The sequence below is a fragment of the Lampris incognitus genome, chromosome 16 (genome assembly GCF_029633865.1).
Source record: "Lampris incognitus isolate fLamInc1 chromosome 16, fLamInc1.hap2, whole genome shotgun sequence".
NCBI classification, from domain to species: Eukaryota; Metazoa; Chordata; class Actinopteri; order Lampriformes; family Lampridae; genus Lampris; species Lampris incognitus.
In genome coordinates this window covers 29,375,502-29,393,021 of record NC_079226.1, presented here as the reverse complement: position 1 = coordinate 29,393,021, position 17,520 = coordinate 29,375,502, and the positions used below count along the sequence as shown (strand labels likewise).

Here is a 17,520-nt window from a genome sequence, read left to right as displayed (position 1 = left end):
TTTAGTAAAGACAAGTTTTGTCGATGTTTTAATTGAGGTTGACCAAATTGTCCATTCTGGCCTTTTTCATGTTCCTCCTCTTCTTCTACTTTTAGACTCCCTGCCGGCCCTAACTCTTCACGCTCTTCACTTTATGTTATCAATTGGCTGGTTCCTCCAGGTGTAAGTTCCCGTTTTGGCCCCTCCCCTCTCTGATATCACTCTTCTTTCTTAAAGGGACCACCTGGCTCTCAGCAGTCCCCCCATGCACAGCCCCCCCCTCACAACCCCAGCAACCCCATGATGGGACCCCACGGCCAGGTAAGACACAAATGCTTTCTCTCAAACACCATCCCAACCCCCTTTTAGCACCCCCCCACACCCCTACTGACACACCCACACACACACACATACCCAGTCACACGTTAATTTAATAATGCTACATCTTACTCGTGTTCTTCAGTCGTTCTCTTTCCTCCACTCACCAAACACATATCATCTTTTACCCAAAATTCCCTTGCGCTCCTCGTTTGTTTTAGCTGTCCATAGATATCGGCCCCTTCAATGAGCACCAGCTCCTTTGCAGCCCGAAGCAGAAGGAATTGCTCCTCCTCAAGGCCCAGACATGGCTGTCCCTTTGTAGGATGAATAATTCACTCCCTCCCCCTCCCCTGAAGCAGCTTGTGGGGGGTTACGGGTTTATCTGCTACTCCACTCTTACACACACAGACGTACTGTGTGCGCACTCACACATATGCACACGCACTTCCCCTCCCCTCTGCTTACTGTTCTCACACCTTATAAATAAAAGAGGGGAAGGGCACTATGGACACTCACGTAACATACACACACACACTGTGTCACATATGCGTATGCATATATTAATACATATTCTTTAACATATAGCACTCGTATTTTTTAAAGGATTATTAATGTTACTTAAGAGAAAAGGGATTGTTAAGGATATTCAGCCTTAAAAAAGGGGCATTATCAGTCGGTGTTTGTGTTGTGTGTGTGTGTATGTGTGTGTGTGTGTGTGTGTGTGTGTGTGTGTGTGTTAGGCCTGTCAGATAGCATTTGAAATTCGAATGTACATTCGAATTATGGTAATAATATTCGAATTTGAATATGAAAATATGAAATTCGATTTTTTGTAATATATTTTTTTAATATATTTTTCCCCCTTATTAATATTATTATTATTAATGCACACACGTTTAAATGGAAATAAATGATGGTTTCGTGAAACATATTTTATGAAAATAAGCATAGCCTACATCCGTAGTAAAACCGGAAATTAAAAAGCTCTTGTCAGTTCCCACGCCGAGCGGGCGGGCTCATAGAACACAGGAAATGGCGGAATCCGAGAAGAACGTTGGCTGTGACCCAAGCGCTAGCACTAGCACTAGCACATCTCCTGCGAGAGTCATTCATACTCCACAACATCTGAGAAGTTACGTATGGAAATTCTTTGGGTTTTGGGCTGTTAATGGGAAAATCGAAGAGAGAACCCGTGACAAAGTTGTTTGGGGACACGTATTGCATGGCTGTACCAGAACTGCAGAATGGTGTAAACCTCAAGAAAGAGATGAACAACTATGAATCTGAAGTCCCGATACCTGCCAACCAAAACCCACTTCTCTGGTGGAAGGCGTGTGGTTCCGGAAAATATCCACACCTCGGGAAGATGGCTCAGAGATACCTCGCCGTGCCAGGGACATCCGTGCGCTCTGAGTGTGTCTTTTCTGATGCGGGAAACATAGTCACCAAAAAAAGGAGCGCTCTCGAGTCTGAACACGTGGACGCTTTGGTTTTTCTCGCAAACCACTATTAGCACAACTTCTTATACTACTACAGTGAGTAGGACTCTTGATTTTATTTTTTTAAGCCCCGTGGGTCATGGATAATTTACTATGCCTATGTTACTTACGGTAAATTCGTTAACACCATCTGGCCTTTTCCTAGTCAGATTTATTTTACTTGTATGTTACTTAGAGTAGGCCCTAGTTAACATCATCTGGCCTTTTCCTAGTCAGATTTATTTTATGTTTAGGGGTGCTCAACAACAGTTTTTGGACTAATATGTGCGGACAATGTGCTGGAGTTGTATGTTGTCATAAATATGCTGTTAATAAAAACACGGGCTACAATAGACTTACTCTCTCTGTATTGATTTTTGGGGGTGATATGCAAATTCAAGGTATTCGAATGCCATTCGAACCTCAGTGTGTAATATTCGTTATTCGTTCGAGGCCTATTTTTGGCATTCGTTCACAGCTCTAGTGTGTGTGTGTGTGTGTGTGTGCGTCTGTCCACGTGCCTCCCAACACAGCCAGGACTGTAGATACGGATCCCGTCGTGGGTGTAAAGCTAGCTGTCTGTCGCCCATTAGCTGTGGCCACTCGGCTCTTCATTCTTGTGGTTTCTGGTTTCCGCCTGGTGTTGTGAGAGTGTGCGGACACGCTTCCTCTAAGATTTTCAACGGAATTGTTGGCCTGAGGTGTCTCTAACTGTGCCAGGCAGACCACGGGCCGAGTCAGCTTACACCACAGTGAGAGCAGTGTGTACTGGTGGCTGTGTGAGGTCTCTCTCTCTCTCTCTCTCTCTCTCTCTCTCTCTCACTCTCTCTCTCTCTCTCTCTCTCTCTCTCTCTCTCTCTCGCCATATCTGTCACGCATGCACACAGATGATGTAATAGAGTTGATCACCGATGTAGTAGAGTCGAGTAAGTGCAGTTGGTGTCTGTCTTTTCTTTTTTTAAATGAGACCAGGCTGACATGCAGGTGAGGCTGCACCCTCTCCAACCCCCACCCCCACCTGCACCACGCTCATCCATGTGTCATCATCGCCACCCTTGTTGAGTGCGCTCGGATTTATCAATAATGAAAAGGTCTTGCTCTGTGTCCCTCTCCTCCGTCCCTCCGCCCCCTCTTCCCTCTTTGTTTCTCCGCTCAGCCTTTCATGTCGCCCCGGTACCCAGGTGGACCACGCCCCTCGCTCCGAATGCCAAATCAGGTAACCAAATTGTTTTAGAAGTCTTATCAACTATCTCTTAAAACTGGGATGGGCAACTTTCTTTCAGTGTTATTTGAAAAAAAAAATCATATCGCTCTCTCAAGCTATGAGTAATTGAAATGATCCGAGAGAAAATACAGCCTCTGTGTAAAACCCTGCGTCTCTTTTCTTTCAGGAACTCAAAATCTCACCACTCCCAGTAGTCCTAAAACAATCAGGGGTGCTCTCAGTGATAGGGCGGTCCTACTGCCTGTCAGTCATTTGCATGCATGGCTATAAGTGAAACAAAGTTTCATAACATCAGTTTTGGTGTAACTTTAAGTGGTTTGCTGAAAAAGACACATTTTTACACGCATAGCTTAACAACTGTGATGCATTTTACTGTCTTCATGGCATTAGGGATCTTGTGTCATCACACAAGGTGCTGTCGGTATATTTGAAATAGCGATATTTAAAAATACTTAACCTATAGATTCAAAACTGCTTCACAACATCACTGTTGGAGTAACTAAGAGATTCGTCGAAAAAAGAAAAGTTTTTACATTCGTAGATTAATAAAAGCGATACATTTTACTCTCTACAGCATAAGGATTTTTGGCAGAGATTGTCTCACACCATGCTGGTGCCTTGGACATACCAATATTTATAAATACTTCACCTATAAGTAAAACAATGCTTCATAACATCAGCATTGGGGTAACTACGAGATTTTACAAAGAAGTTAATGTTCACATGCATAGATTATCAACGAAAATATGAGTTTTGCCAGTTACAGTGGCCAAACTCAGACATGTGTCTGTACCTGGTTTGGAAGGAGGAGTTACTGGAGGGAAGGAGGAAGCAGATTGGGAGTGTGTGTGTGTGGGGGGGGGGGTTATGTCAAAATTGCTCACTTTTCCCAAACTTGCCTACCCCAGCTTTAAGATGTTTTAAGAGATTTTTATTTTATTTGAAACACATTTTTGACTGTTCTTCACGATGTCTTTAGGGTGTCAAATAGGTTTGTTGCCTACTTTCACGTGTGCTGTAGCTGCTGAGTCTGACAAATTTCAAAGTATCCAAGCGGTTAACAGGGTTTGTATATTTAAATGGGTTGTCATGTCTTCCCTTCGCCAGCCTCCTGGGGGTATCCCTGGCTCTCAGCCTCTCCTGCCAAACAGTCTGGACCCAACAAGACCGCAAGGTGAGCCTGCGACAGGATTTGGGGGACTCAAGAGTTAGGCCTGGTTTGACACTGGGTCCGTTGTCATGAATGGTCATCATTTATGCGGTGTGGAGGAGTGATCCGTCCAGTGTACTTTGTTAGGAAGAGCTCTCTGTAAGTTTTTTTATCATATGGGAGCTATTATATTTGTAGGCATGACATTTTCCCGGATGAAAATATTGGGATTTCTTTCTCTTTCCACATCAACTCAAACCCATTTTCAGCAGATATTTCGGTTTATTTGTGGGCTGAATTCCCGGGCTGTGTCCAGCTCAAGCAGCAGTCTGTAGTGTCTTGGACGCCGCTTTCTGCTGCAGGGGCCAGGGGGTTACAACTAATGGGATTAGGTTTGAGCATTGTCTGTGGCACATCTTAATTCCTGACTTTATTAAGCGATCAGCCATATGTTGATTCGTGTGTTTGCCTGTGTGTGTGCGTGCGCGCGTGTGTGTGTGTGTGTGTGTGTGTGTGTGTGTGTGTGTGTGTGTGTGTGTGTGTGGCGCACATGGGCATGTATGCGAGCATGTTTTTGCATGAGTCAGTATGTGACTCTGGGTCTTTTCTTTTCCAGGACATCCAAACATGGGTGGGCCAATGAGAATGAACCCTCCTCGAGGGATGGCCATGGGACCACAGGTAGATTAACCCCAAATACATGACACATTCATGTTCTTATCAAGTGTAAAAAGGTTCGAAAAGTCAGTTAAACTCACACTAGACTTAACTGATATTGATATCACAAGTTCTCAATAGCCGCAATCTGAATTATTTTTATCTGTAAGGTTATTATCGGGATTTGGGATTAATGGTGTCTTTTTTTCTCATCTTTCCACAGAACTATGGGGGAATGAGGCCTCCTCCCAACTCCATGGGTGGTCCCATGCCAGGAATGAACATGTAAGCTGAAATGCCATCTCCGTGTCTGTTCTTCTTGAACGCATGAATGTCTCCTGCCTCTGTATCTCATTTGAAAATTATTTTTCATCTCCCTCTGCACAATTTCTTAATGCATCTCCTTCTTCTCTTCTCTTTTCTCTGCTTCTGCTGCTGCTGTCATTCTCCTCTTCTTCTCCTCTCTCCTTCTCTCCCTCAGGGGTCCAGGAGGAAGAGGACCATGGCCGGGCCCTAATGCTAACTCTGTGAGTCAGACACCTTTGAGACACAGAAAGCACCATTATACACTGAGCCTGGTTATCCTCTGCTAACCTCTTTATTTCCCCTCTCTTCCCCCTGCAGATAGCTTACTCGTCCTCATCTCCGGGCAACTATGTGGTGAGTTGCCCTCTGTTACCACTAAACCACTGCAGCCCTCCGCAGTGCACTCACAAAACTGTCCCGGATAAAACAACGTTATGTAACAAGTATTTAAACCACCTGTTTTGATAATGCGTGTTTAACCTCTGAACTCTCATCATTTCCCAGGGTCCCCCGGGAGGAGGAGGTCCACCCGGGACTCCCATCATGCCCAGCCCAGGTGGTGCGTCACCACACTATATCCCCAACACTAACAGATAGCATAATGTCTTAGACATGCCCCCCCCCCACTGTCAAAGCATGAATGTCTTCCCTCACCAATCAAGCTTGTGCTTCTTGATTTATTTGATTGTTTAGATTTTTTCCGAATGTCTTCGAAGTCAATTCATTTGAATTCTTTTATTAAATCATTTGACCTCTTTGTTTTTATCCACTGAGGTATCAATAACAACAGTTTGCCAGTGATTAACAGCGATTTATTCATAACTAATGTCATTGTTTTTCTTCTTTTTCACCCCCCCCCCCCCCCTCAGACTCCACCAACTCCAGTGAAAACATCTATACAATGATGAACCCCATTGGACCGGGAGGAAACAGACCCAATGTGAGTATTGTACCACACTGTAGGGCAGTCAGTATGGCGAACGCTAACATCTTGGGCCAAACATGCTTACACTGGAATAGACCAATGAGTTTACATACTGACCAATCTCCTGTTTGTTATAAACCTAACTCCCTGCAAATGAAGTTATCAGATTATTTCACAATACAACCTGACATCTTTGCTTTATTTGCTAGTTTCCCATGGGACCAGGGCCCGACGGGCCCATGGGAGCCATGGGAGCCATGGAGCCACACCACATGAACGGATCACTAGGTGGGTTAGAGACCAGCATTGCATGACAGTTATCGACTTAGAAATTTCAATCTGGCGTCCGGGTAGCATAGCGGTCTATTCCATTGCCTACCAACACGGGGATTGCTGTTTCGAATCCCCGGTTTGTGTTACCTCCGGCTTGGGCGGTTGTCCCTACAGACACAATTTGCCGTGTCTGCTGGTGAGAAGCCAGATGTGGGTAAGTGTCCTGGTCGCTGCACTAGCTCCTCCACTGGTCAGTCGAGGCGCCTGCTCGGGGGAGAGGGGGAACTGGGAGAAATTGCAGGATCCTCCCACACACTACGTCCCCCTGGCGAAACTCATCACTGTCAGGTGAAAAGAAGCGGCTGGTGACTCCACATGTATCGGAGGAGGCGTGTGGTAGTCTGCAGCCCTTCCTGGATCGGCAGAGGGGGTGGGGCAGCGACCAGGATGGCTCGGAAGAGTGGGGTAATTGGCCGGATACAATTGGGGAGAAACAAATTTCACTCTGCTTTTTTTTTTTATGCGATCGCTCTGATTCACATCTCTTTTTCACATCCCTTTCGTTCCTCACTCTCTCTCTTCTCTGTCCTCCTCTCTTTATCTCTCTTTCTCGCCCTTTCTTGCTCTCTCATACTCTCTCTCTTTCATGCTGTCTCTCGTCCCTCCCTTCAACCAGGCTCTGGGGATATGGACGGGCTGCCAAAGGTAAGTACTTATTTTCTATAACCTTATTATATTAGCTCCCAAGTCAAGCGTTTAGCTTCATTATGCTAACCTATGATGTTCTGCCAAAGAAAGTCTTGTTAAACTTCCTGTCATCTCTCCGCACATTTCTCTCTCCCCCCAGAATTCCCCTAATAACATGGGGGGCATGAACAACCCTCCCGGGACACCGCGAGATGACAGTGAGATGGGCGGGAACTTCTTGAACCCATTCCAAAGTGAAAGTGTAAGTAGAGCCAGTGAATGACCTCAAACCCTTAACAACTTACCCTTGACTTCCGACACACTTGTGGCAAAATGCAAGCAGAGGGTTGAACCGACTCCACAACACTAAGAGAAATTAGATAACACCTTGGTTAAATCTGCTAAGTCCTTCTTTTATGTTGTATGGGCACAATACTTACCCGTCTTATTTGTCGACACATGTGGAGTCGTGTTGGAAGTTTAGAAGTCAGACACCTATTGTTTTAGCCGTCAGAGTTACTCAGATACTTGAAGGAATAACAGGTCACCACTTTGGCTATTGTTATGCCACAGTTGAAATCCAGGTTGAAGCATAGCAGTCTTGCTAAAAGTTTAGCTTTAGGTTTGGCTCTTAATGTCCTCTGGAACATACAACAGTGCATTGTTTCTGTTGTAAACAACAAAAAACAGACGCTAGTAGTTTACAACAAATTTCAAACAGCAAAGTTCCCTGTGGACATATAACTTGAGCTCTGCTTGCATTATAGCTACTTACTAATCACTATAAGAACTCATTGTATATCATTTGTGTCACCGAAGCTTTGATAAATTGAATGAATCCAACCAACGTTTCCAGCCTACTACTTCTTCTGTTGTATCTTGTGGTAAATAAAAGTAAAAATGAGGTACCTTCACCTCTCAGCCACAAAACACAAACCACTTCACAATATCAATCTGGCTCCTTAGTTGAAATCAAACCAATTCTTCCATTGGGTGGACAAGGGAGGTACGTCTCCTTGCATTGTGCAAAGCTGTAATGGTCCCTTACCTTCATCCTGGAGAGCCACAGGATGCACTGGCTGGAGCTGTAGTCTTGCCCCGATATTCCTGATTCAACCAATCAAGGAAATAGGAAAAATGCAAGAATGATTATTTGAGTCAGATGTATTGGAGCGCGGCTGGATCTTATGTCTGTGCTTCCTCTAGCTTTGCAGGACTGGGTTTGAGAGCCCTCTAGTGTTTTAACATTGTCAGTTACATATCCACTCATCTGTGCCCTCCGCCCCCTTCCCTTTCTCTCTTTTCAGTATTCACCCAACATGACGATGAGTGTGTGATTTTATTATTTTGTTCCTTTTTTTGTATTTTGTTTCTGTTTATTTTACCCCCCCCCCTCCTTTTTGTACCCCTCTGCCATTTTTTTTCCCTCCCTGATCCCTCCTTCACCTTGGATTGGACATTTTGCCCAACCACCTCCCCAAATCCTGTCATCCCACACACAAACACATAACCCTCCCTCACCATCCAAATGGACTCTCCCTATGGCCGCACAGCCTTCTGGGACAGCCCTTGAGCATCCTGGGACTCTAATTAAGACGGGACCTCCTGGAGCGTGCAAGATGGCCGCCGGTATGAATAGGAAGCAGTTACAGAGCCACAGGAAGAGCCTGCTCTCTGTTTCCAGCCCCAGCCTCCCTGGCTTCCTGTCAGGGCCTGGACAATGAGCGAGGGAATGAGCAAAATGGTGGAGAGAGTGAGAGATAGAGGGAGAGAGGAGACTGGATCACTCGACCCTCCCCTGAGGACAGACTTAGGGAGGTCGTTTTCAGCTGCCTGGAAGCTTCTCAGCCACGTTTGGACTTGAATTATTTTGATTATTAATTTCTTTTGTTTGTTTGTTTGTTTGTTTGTTTGTTTGTTTGCTGATCCCTCCAGTCCAGTGCTGGGATAAATGCAACTACTCCTTTGCCCCTATATTGTTCTCTCTGTGTGTACATTTTCAACGGAGGTGTTGTGATGATTCAATGAAAATTTTTCCTTTTTTGTCTCTGTATGTATTGTATCATTGCTTTTTTTTTTGTTTTGTTATTGTATTATTGTTATTAATGCTATTGGTATGCTGATAATTTTAAGATTTGGTCCTTATTTCTTTTTTGTTTTCTCTGCTAAGGGCACATTGCTATGATGAAGATGGGATTTCGCACACAAAGACATGCATACAGAATGTGTAGTACTGTTTGTATTGGCTGTCCTGAGTTGCCATCCTCCCGGGCAGAATTGTAGAATAGTATTAGCTGTTATGTCAAAATCTTATTGCACATTTGATGTGTCTAAAGCGCCCCCTAGGGGGGGCTATAGGAAGGTAAGATTTTATCCATCACGGTACTATCGATTGGCCCTTTTTGTCTTCCTCAGAGGCATCTTAACTTGATTCAAATTTAAGATGTTTTTTTCCAACTGTCTGGTTCAATCAACCAAACAAGAAGAAGAAGCAACCCCAGTTTTAGTAGTCACCATGCAGTGAAATGCACAGCTCTATTTATTTAAGTACTTTGAGATGTCACGTGAATCATTGTTAACCCCCCCCCCAAACTTATCCCTGTTTTGAACCCCAGAATTTGTAGCAATCGTGTGAATATGGGGATCCAGTCAGTAGTGTCCCTTCTTCTCTGTTTCGGCGCTGACTTTATCAGGCCCCTCTATCCTCTTCTATGAGGTACAGACGACCTCTGAAGCGCAGACCATCACGTTCTAACTGCTTCCTCCAATGCTAACCACTCGGGTCCGTGTTCACTCTCAATGTCAAGGCTCCGTCGTAGTCTCTCTGCTGAGCCGTAGCATGACCCCGGATGGTTTTGGCCAGCTTCACACGCTGATATGTCCCTAAGACACTGTGATCTATATCTGCCTATGCTGTGTGGATGTACTTTATACACCGCACAGCTTTGAGGAGAACATTCAAGATTTTTTTGTTAATTACCCAGGATTCAGTGTTCCCTCTTTACATTTGCTGTGGGTGCAAGGACTCGTGTCCCTTTTGGTCTCTGTGAATTGGGTTGCTGATAGATCTTCGGCTTTTCTCGCGGCGGAACTAGCAATCAGGGAGCGGCAAGGCGCCATCATGGTGACTGTAGTGAGTGGTTTGTTTGCTCAGAGAAGTCCTCGTCCGTCCCTTCCCCTGTCTCACTTCTCCATCGGGCCTATAGAACAGACACACACACCGCCACCCCCCCCCCTCTCTCTCTCTAATTTTGTACAACTTCTCCATCGTTTTTTGAGTTTTATTTTTTTTTTGTAAATACTGTAAAATGCATTTTGATATCATTGACATGTTTTGATATTTCAAATCACAACTAACAATCGATCAGAGATGCGCTGATTTGGGCAACTGTGGTATTTGTTCAAAGACATGTCGTGTCTTTACTCAGAGAATATGAGCGATGAGAAAAACAAACTGGAGCTGCTATGAACCATATGCTATTTCACCTCACAACAGACAGCTTGGGCCTTTACTGTGCATTAGAGTTGGGGTCCCAACTGGGTTGGGGTCTTGGGGTCCCAACCGGACCAGGGAGATAAAAAAAAATCAACGATAGCTGCGTATGCATACAACTTTAGCTAAGTCACTGTCATACAGATTCCTCTGAGAAAAAGGAGAGAAAAAAAGTTCAAATATGATTCAGGGGGTTCCTTTCTGCAAACCGGGAGACAGAGGCGGGGTTTCACACGGGGACACGCCCCCTTCGCCCGTCGCCACTGACAACCGCTGCAACTGCATTTCAGCTTCTGTCCCTCCAGCAAACTTCTGCAGCGGATCACTGAAACGTAAAGCAGGGCACATGCACAACAGGACACTGGCTCTCAAAAGAAACACCCGGGACCAGAGGACAAACTTTACTATGAAGGATTTTTTTTTTAATCTATTTAAAATGGGGAGGGGAGTGGCAAGCAGACACATTTGCCCTTATCGAATAGAGAAGGTAGAGAGAGAGAACGAGGGAACAAGTTTCCTCGCCTGTACCTTGAAAATATGTTGTATAAAAAAAAGCAGTCCTAGTCTCTCTCTCTCTCTCTCTCTCTCTCTCTCTCTCTCTCTCTCTCTCTCTCTCTCTCTCTCTCTCTCTCTCTCTCTCTCTCTCTCTCTCTCTCTCCCTGTCTTTCTTTCTGTCCTGTAAGTAAAGCCGTCACGTTGATCCTTTCTGTATTTCTATTGTGCTGATGTATAATACTGTACCATTCAGTGGGGGAGGGAGGAGAGGGGAGGGGGGAGTCTGAGAGATTCTTCAGTTCTGTTCCTCGTTTTCCTCTCGATGACAAAGCAGTATTGGATATGACGCAGTCGGTCCTCGCCGGGTGGGGGTTGCTTTGTATCTCATGTTAGGGTAGTTTCAGATCCTAAATGTCTTGTGTAGTAAAAAAAAAAAAAAGAGGTTCCTTCTTCGTATGTTCCTTTATATTGTAAAGTTTCTTTAGACGAAAAAAATGTTGCTTATCGGAAAAAAGGTGGGAAAACTGCATCGTTAATAAATGTAATTTTGTTTTACCTTTTTATGTTTTTATTTTTCAAGTCGTCAGTCGTTTTCGCCTGTGTCCTCCCTTGTTGTAGATACATATTAAAGAAAAAAAAACGAATAAAACTGAATTCACTCCTTTTGCCATGAACACGTGGTGGGTTTATGAAAAGGAGAACCTCTGGATGGACGGAACGTCTCGGTGGTCGACGCCTTGGCCTTGCTGATCTTATGAGGCGGTCATGTTCACGTGATGATCCGAAGACCAAAATGAGGCTGATTTGCCCAATTATACAGGCCGCAGAACCCCAAAACTCGTCTGTACTGTAGCGAACTCAGGGGGTAGCCCGGGAGATCATCGCCACAGCCGGGACGCGAACCGGTGTCTTCCTCTCCGCAAGCGACAACGTTAACCAGTCGACTAAAGGGTTCGACCCGTTAGCCAAGGACCAACGTGTCTACTTATCCATGCACGTTACGCTACCCCTCTCCTTCGGTTGGCCTATCAGGTCCCTCACACCTCTGGGCGCACGCGCTTCCAATCGACCTCATGGTCTCACCATCCCACTTCTGACACCAATGGAGCGAATTCAGGGTGCAGCCCGGGAAGCGAACCCGGGTGGTCGACTGCGCTAACCAGTCAACTAAAGGGTCCGACCCGTTAGCTAAGGGCTAGAGAGTCTACGGATTCGTGGTCGTTACACTACCCGCCTACATGGGGAAGCGCGTCCCCGCTCTTCAACATATCAGCTCCCTCGCGCCTTTGGGAGCACGCGCTTCCGACGGCCTCACGGTCTCACCGTCCCACTTCTGACACCAATGTAGCGAATTCGAAGAGGGGGGGGGGGGGGTAGCCGGGAATCGCCACAGCCGGGACGCGAACCCTGGTCGGACCCTTTAAGTCGACTGGTTAGCGCAGTCGCCCCGGGTTCACGTCCCGGCTGCGGCGGTTCCCGGCGGCCCCCGGAATTCGCTAGTAGTGCTTTGGCTCATGAGAAAATGCTCCCTTGCCGAGTTAAAATTGATTAAACAAGCACAATGGGCTGATGCCAGGAGTGAGGGGTCTCTGCTAGGAGGCTATGCTATGGGGATCTAAATAAACATGCCGCTTCACCAGCGCGCCTCCCTCCAGGAGCAAGAGGAGTTCAGTTACAAAGGGAGTCGAGTCACCGAAATGTAGACAGTATTCAAACTGGTTTTAAAGATGATGGTGAAAAATGTGTTTTCATTCTCGATGCCTTTAATATCTGCAGTAAATGTACATCTATATATCCTAGAAATATAAGGTCATATACAAAGATATAACCAGACTGAACGCTGCTGAAAGGTTTTTCTTGTCCCTGCAGTGTTAGCAGGGAGAAGATGGTGTGACTCGGGTTTTTTTTACAGGTCCAGAAGGATCCTCTCCTTCGCCTCTTCTCCGCTCCAACTGTGCCGAGTGGTGGCATGGAGACCTCCTGCCCCTCTCGCTGCAGATCAGGGCAGGAGGAGCCACCTGGGAGGTGACAGAGGACAGCGGAGGCAGAAAAAACGGTCTCACCAGCACTTGGTTAAGAGGAAGGTGGAGAAGAGCTGGGTTGGAGCTGAAATGCCACACTGACACCCCTGGATGGCATAACCTGGGATGGTACCTTAAGGGGAGAGTGAGACTGGCTGGCGATGGGAGGCACGTGGAGAGGGAGTGGGAGGACCGACAGGAAGGGCAGGGTATTTCTACGGAATCCCCATCGAGGGGAGAGGCAATCAGGGAGCTTATCGCAGGGTTGTTAGGGGTAGTTCTGTCCAAGGCCGGGCCCAAAGATGTCGGGTCACTCTCCAGGACATGTCTGCTCTGCCTTGACTGACATGAGTGCATCTCGGTGAGGCAGAGGAGTGACTGAGGAGCCCTGGGAAGGGAATTACCCTGACAGTCATTGTAACAGTCTCCTCCATATCTCATTGCCCTCCCTTGAGCGGCGTGCTCTGGCCTCTCTTCCATCCCAGAGAGATGAGGGTTTATCCTCTCGGTCTCTCTCTTTCCCCTCCTCCCCCCCCCCTCTCTCTCCCCTTACATCGTCCCCTTCCCCCTCCTCCTGCATGCTTCTCTCCTCCATGCCCTCCTCGTAAGCCTTGTTGAGACGGGCCAGCCACGGTTCAGACCACATCCTCCCCCTGGGGGTCGGGGTGTCAGACTGGTTCGCTGGACTCGGGTCACTTGGGGTGAATCTGCCGCTTCTACTGTCTCTTGGGCCTGTGGCGGAAGTTAAAATTGGACAAAGGTTGTGTGTGGAGCTACACAAATGGAAGGAGAAGTGGAAGTCAGACCAAGGTCTCCTTGCTCTGGCTTTGAGGTCCTGCTGTCCTCATACCGCATGTCAGGTTGTACTTAATGTTGCTGTTTTTCTTTATTGCCCGCCCCCTCACCACGTTCACCAAATCACCTAGTGTTTGTACATCTACTGTTTCAGGGCTGAATGACGCATCATTTCAGCACTGAATATGTGTATCACCACATTGTAAATTGTAAGGCTAATTGGGCCTACCAGTCATTTTAAAATTCTTGCTTAATCGAAAACAAAATCGAGCAAGATGCACTTTCTTATGACTACTCCACTCTTTAAGAATAATATCCCACCGTGTCTGACAAATAATTAAATCTAGTCTGATGTAATGACTTCTTGGACAACTGCCTCATTTCCCCCTCTAAAATCACCTTGTTTGCTGCCAAAGTGATAAATTCTTTGCAAAATGCAGCTTTTAAAGTTAAAAGCTGCATTTGTCCGGTGAAATGATTTAAACCCCTTCTTATTTTTTGAACACTGCAAAACATATTGCAAAAATCCAAAATAAAAAAAATCACATTGAGTTTTTTCAGCCCTGCACCGTTCCCAGACATTAAATTGCCTCTGATTTGGAAAGCGTGCATCATGTGAAGCAGAAAATTATTCATTACTCTCTTCATATGCCCCGTCTATTCCCTCTGACGTGTACAAGTACCTTTCTCAGCGGGCTGCTTCCCTGGCCACCCGGTTGAGGTAAAGCCAGTTCTTGTGTAGTTGTGTAAATATTGTGCCTTTCATTGAAGTGCACCAGTAGGGTGAGCCTCGCCCTGCCTCGTGTCTTCCTTCTCCTCTTTTCTGCTCGGGAATGACACACAGCTCGGGGCGTGAGATCAGCCACCAGGTATGTGTTCTCATCTGTCTAAACTTGCCTGTCTTAACCTCTGGCTTACGGTATCCTGGAAGGAGCCATAGCCTGCCTACACAGTTTTCCTGAGGGCCGTCGATGGTGTTAATTTTAAAACGTTGACGCAGAGCAAATGGTCGAGCGTATTCATTATTTCTGTCTCTTGTCGTGCTCTATACCTTGCTCAATACAACGCAGGGCTGCAAGGAGCTGGGGCCTATGCAAGCAAGCACTGAGCAGAAGGCAGAGAGACCTCCAGGGCAGGTCCACCAGTCCATCCAATGATTTACACACCATTTACACATACAAACAGTTCAGATTCTCCAATTCTTCTCCCATGTGTGTCTTTGAAATGGGAGATCACAAGAGAGAATGCAGGGCGAAGAAGCAAACTCCACACAGAAGGTATGCGGCAATAAAACGTTCAACATCGCCTTGCATGTTGCAACATCAGTACCCTCCCTCCACACCGGTTCCTCGGAAATCAAAGACGCTCTCGCCAGCGGGTGAACTGGGTGAGCCTGTCTTTTGCACAATGTCAGATGGGTACATGCGGGACATACCAGGAGATGGAGGAGTGTTCAGGTAGCGCCTCGTCGCCTGGCCCCTACTCACGCCCATCTCTGTGGTGATGATGATGATGATGTCACGACCAGCGGCATGGCAGGTATCCACCAGCACCTGGAGTGTTGGTCAGTCATTGGTTGTGATTGGTCTGATCTACTTAACGCTGTTTATTTTCTAGAGCGAAAAAGTGGCCTTAACTGAAGATGTGTCATGTTCTAGGCTTTTCATCATGACAGACACATCAGTGTGCATGATCACAAACTCTAAAACAATACAGCTTGATCTATTTTAGCTGCACATGTACACTTTTTACACTCTGCTTTTTCCCTCTATCGATGATGACACAAAACATCAGGCATTTAAGTGTTAGACTCTGCAGACTCACTCCAGGTGACAAAGTTAGCTGACCTCGAGTGGTGCTGTGCATTGATGGCATAGACGAGGGCTGAGGCTCCGGGGTGGTCCTCCATGCTGGGGTCGCCTCCTGCAGCCAGTCGGGTGGAGCCCCCGCCCGCTCCATACAGATATAAATCAGGGGACTGCGACCAGCACGGTCCTGTGCATTGGGGTCCGCCTGGTAGGATGGATGCATTGAGAAAACGCTAAAATATTGTCCTTCAGCAAGTCTGCCATAGAGAAAGCTTGTTAAGAAGTTGTAACGAGTTAAACCAAGCTGTCACGAGCTCAAGTAAAACCTGAGCCTGGTCCAGTTGCGCTTGCAATTCCTCTCCAATGTCTGACAATACAGGACTTGTCACAAAATAGTTGTAAACTTCTATTTACCTGGTGCACAGTGCTTCCTGTAAGCGATTTTTAGCTGTGCCTTACATTTCCTATTCCACCTCATTCTGCAGGATCAAAAACTTTGAGAGCCACTTTAGTAGATGGAGGACATGATCATGGGCGGACACATCAAGAAACTATTTGCTATGCATTAATACACAACTCTCTAGTTGTGGATACAGATGTACTATGCGTTAGGAATACAGGGTAGGGAAGACATTGTTTATCTGTAATCTGTATTAACCTCTATGTGGTAGCCTGGATCTGGATACATGCATTCTGGCTATATTACTTATCAATCTCGGGCGTCCAGGTAGCATAGCAATCTATTCTGTTGCCTACTAACATGGGGATCGCCGGTTCGAATCCCCGTGTTAGCTCCGGCTTGGTCGGGCGTCCCTATAGACACCATTGGCCTTGTTTGCGGGTGGAAAGCCGGGTGCTATAAAAAATGTAACTTGATTGATTGATTGATGTGGGTATGTGTCCTGGTCACTGCACTAGCACCTCCTCTGGTTGGTCGGGGCGCCTGTTCAGGGGGAGGGAGGGGGAACTGGGGGAATAGCATGACCCTCCCATGCGCTTCGCCCCCCTGGTGAAACTCCTCACTGTCAAGAGATAAGAAGCGGCTGGCGACTCCACATGTATCGGAGGAGGCATGTGGTAGTCTGCAGCCCTCCCCGGATCGGAAGAGGGGGGTGGAGCACAAACCGGGACGGCTATGAAGAGTGGGGTAATTGGCCAAGTACAATTGGGGAGAAAAAAGGCGGGGGGGGGGTCCAAAATAAATATATTTGTATTCAGCCAATTACCCTACTCTTCTGAACCACCCCGGTCGCTGCTCCACCCCTTCTGCCGACCCGGGGAGGGCTGCAGACTACCACATGCCTCCTCCGATACATGTGGAGTGGCCAGCCGCTTCTTATCTCCTGACAGTGAGGAGTTTCACCAGGGGGGCGAAGCGCGTGGGAGGGTCATGCTATTCCCCCAGTTCCCCCTCCCTCCCCCTGAACAGGCGCCCCTACCGACCAGAGGAGGCGCTAGTGCAGTGACAAGGACACATACCCACATCTGGCTTCCCACTGGCAGACACGGCCAACTGTGTCTGTAGGGACGCCTGACCGAGCTGGAGGCAACACGGAGATTCGAACCGGCGCTCTTACTTACTCTTTTCAAACGATGAAGAAGCTGTCTATCTTTACCAATCTTCTGCAGAGATGTGGAACATTTCACTTCCTTCCAAAGGCTGATAAAGGTCGTTAGATAATACAACCTCATCTTCTTGGAACTTGCAAAGCACAGGAAAAAGGTGAGAAGATATGCTGTCTCATCTTTCTGCCGGTTTCGTTCTTTTTCTCTCCCTCTGCACCTTCTCGGCCTCCCCCCTCGCTGCGGCTGAACAGGGGTGAGGGCAGCAGTGAGGATTCAAAGTTTGCAAATGATTTTCGGCTGCAAATGTCACCTGTTGCAAAGCCTGGGCGCTACAAAGGCCC

The 17,520-nt window shown here is 46.8% G+C and overlaps 2 protein-coding genes across 2 annotated transcripts; one reads left to right on the top strand and one right to left on the bottom strand.

Moving 5' to 3' along the window:
* The first annotated feature begins 237 nt into the window (after positions 1-237).
* On the top strand, positions 238-11,663 carry zgc:110158 (uncharacterized protein LOC553590 homolog). The gene is made up of 13 exons (XM_056296540.1): positions 238-300; positions 2,935-2,994; positions 4,111-4,177; positions 4,770-4,834; positions 5,034-5,095; positions 5,292-5,337; positions 5,435-5,470; positions 5,621-5,675; positions 5,986-6,056; positions 6,251-6,329; positions 6,991-7,019; positions 7,162-7,263; positions 8,309-11,663. Exons 1-13 carry the CDS (start codon positions 280-282, stop codon positions 8,336-8,338), a joined length of 723 nt encoding a protein of 240 aa, XP_056152515.1. The 5' UTR covers positions 238-279; the 3' UTR covers positions 8,339-11,663.
* LOC130126037 (ankyrin repeat domain-containing protein 34B-like) lies at positions 10,588-15,836 on the bottom strand. Its single transcript, XM_056295411.1, is given in 6 exon segments — positions 10,588-10,644; positions 12,900-13,007; positions 13,564-13,742; positions 15,148-15,371; positions 15,659-15,749; positions 15,752-15,836. Coding segments are annotated over 6 exon segments (744 nt in total).
* Between the last annotated feature and the right edge of the window lie 1,684 nt (positions 15,837-17,520).

Coding starts and splice junctions, on each gene's coding strand:
- zgc:110158 (XM_056296540.1), top strand. CDS start 280: ATGATGGGACCCCACGGCCAG. Junction 4,835..5,033: donor GGATGGCCATGGGACCACAG/GTAGATTAACCC, acceptor ATCTTTCCACAG/AACTATGGGGGAATGAGGCC. Junction 5,676..5,985: donor CATCATGCCCAGCCCAGGTG/GTGCGTCACCAC, acceptor CCCCCCCCTCAG/ACTCCACCAACTCCAGTGAA.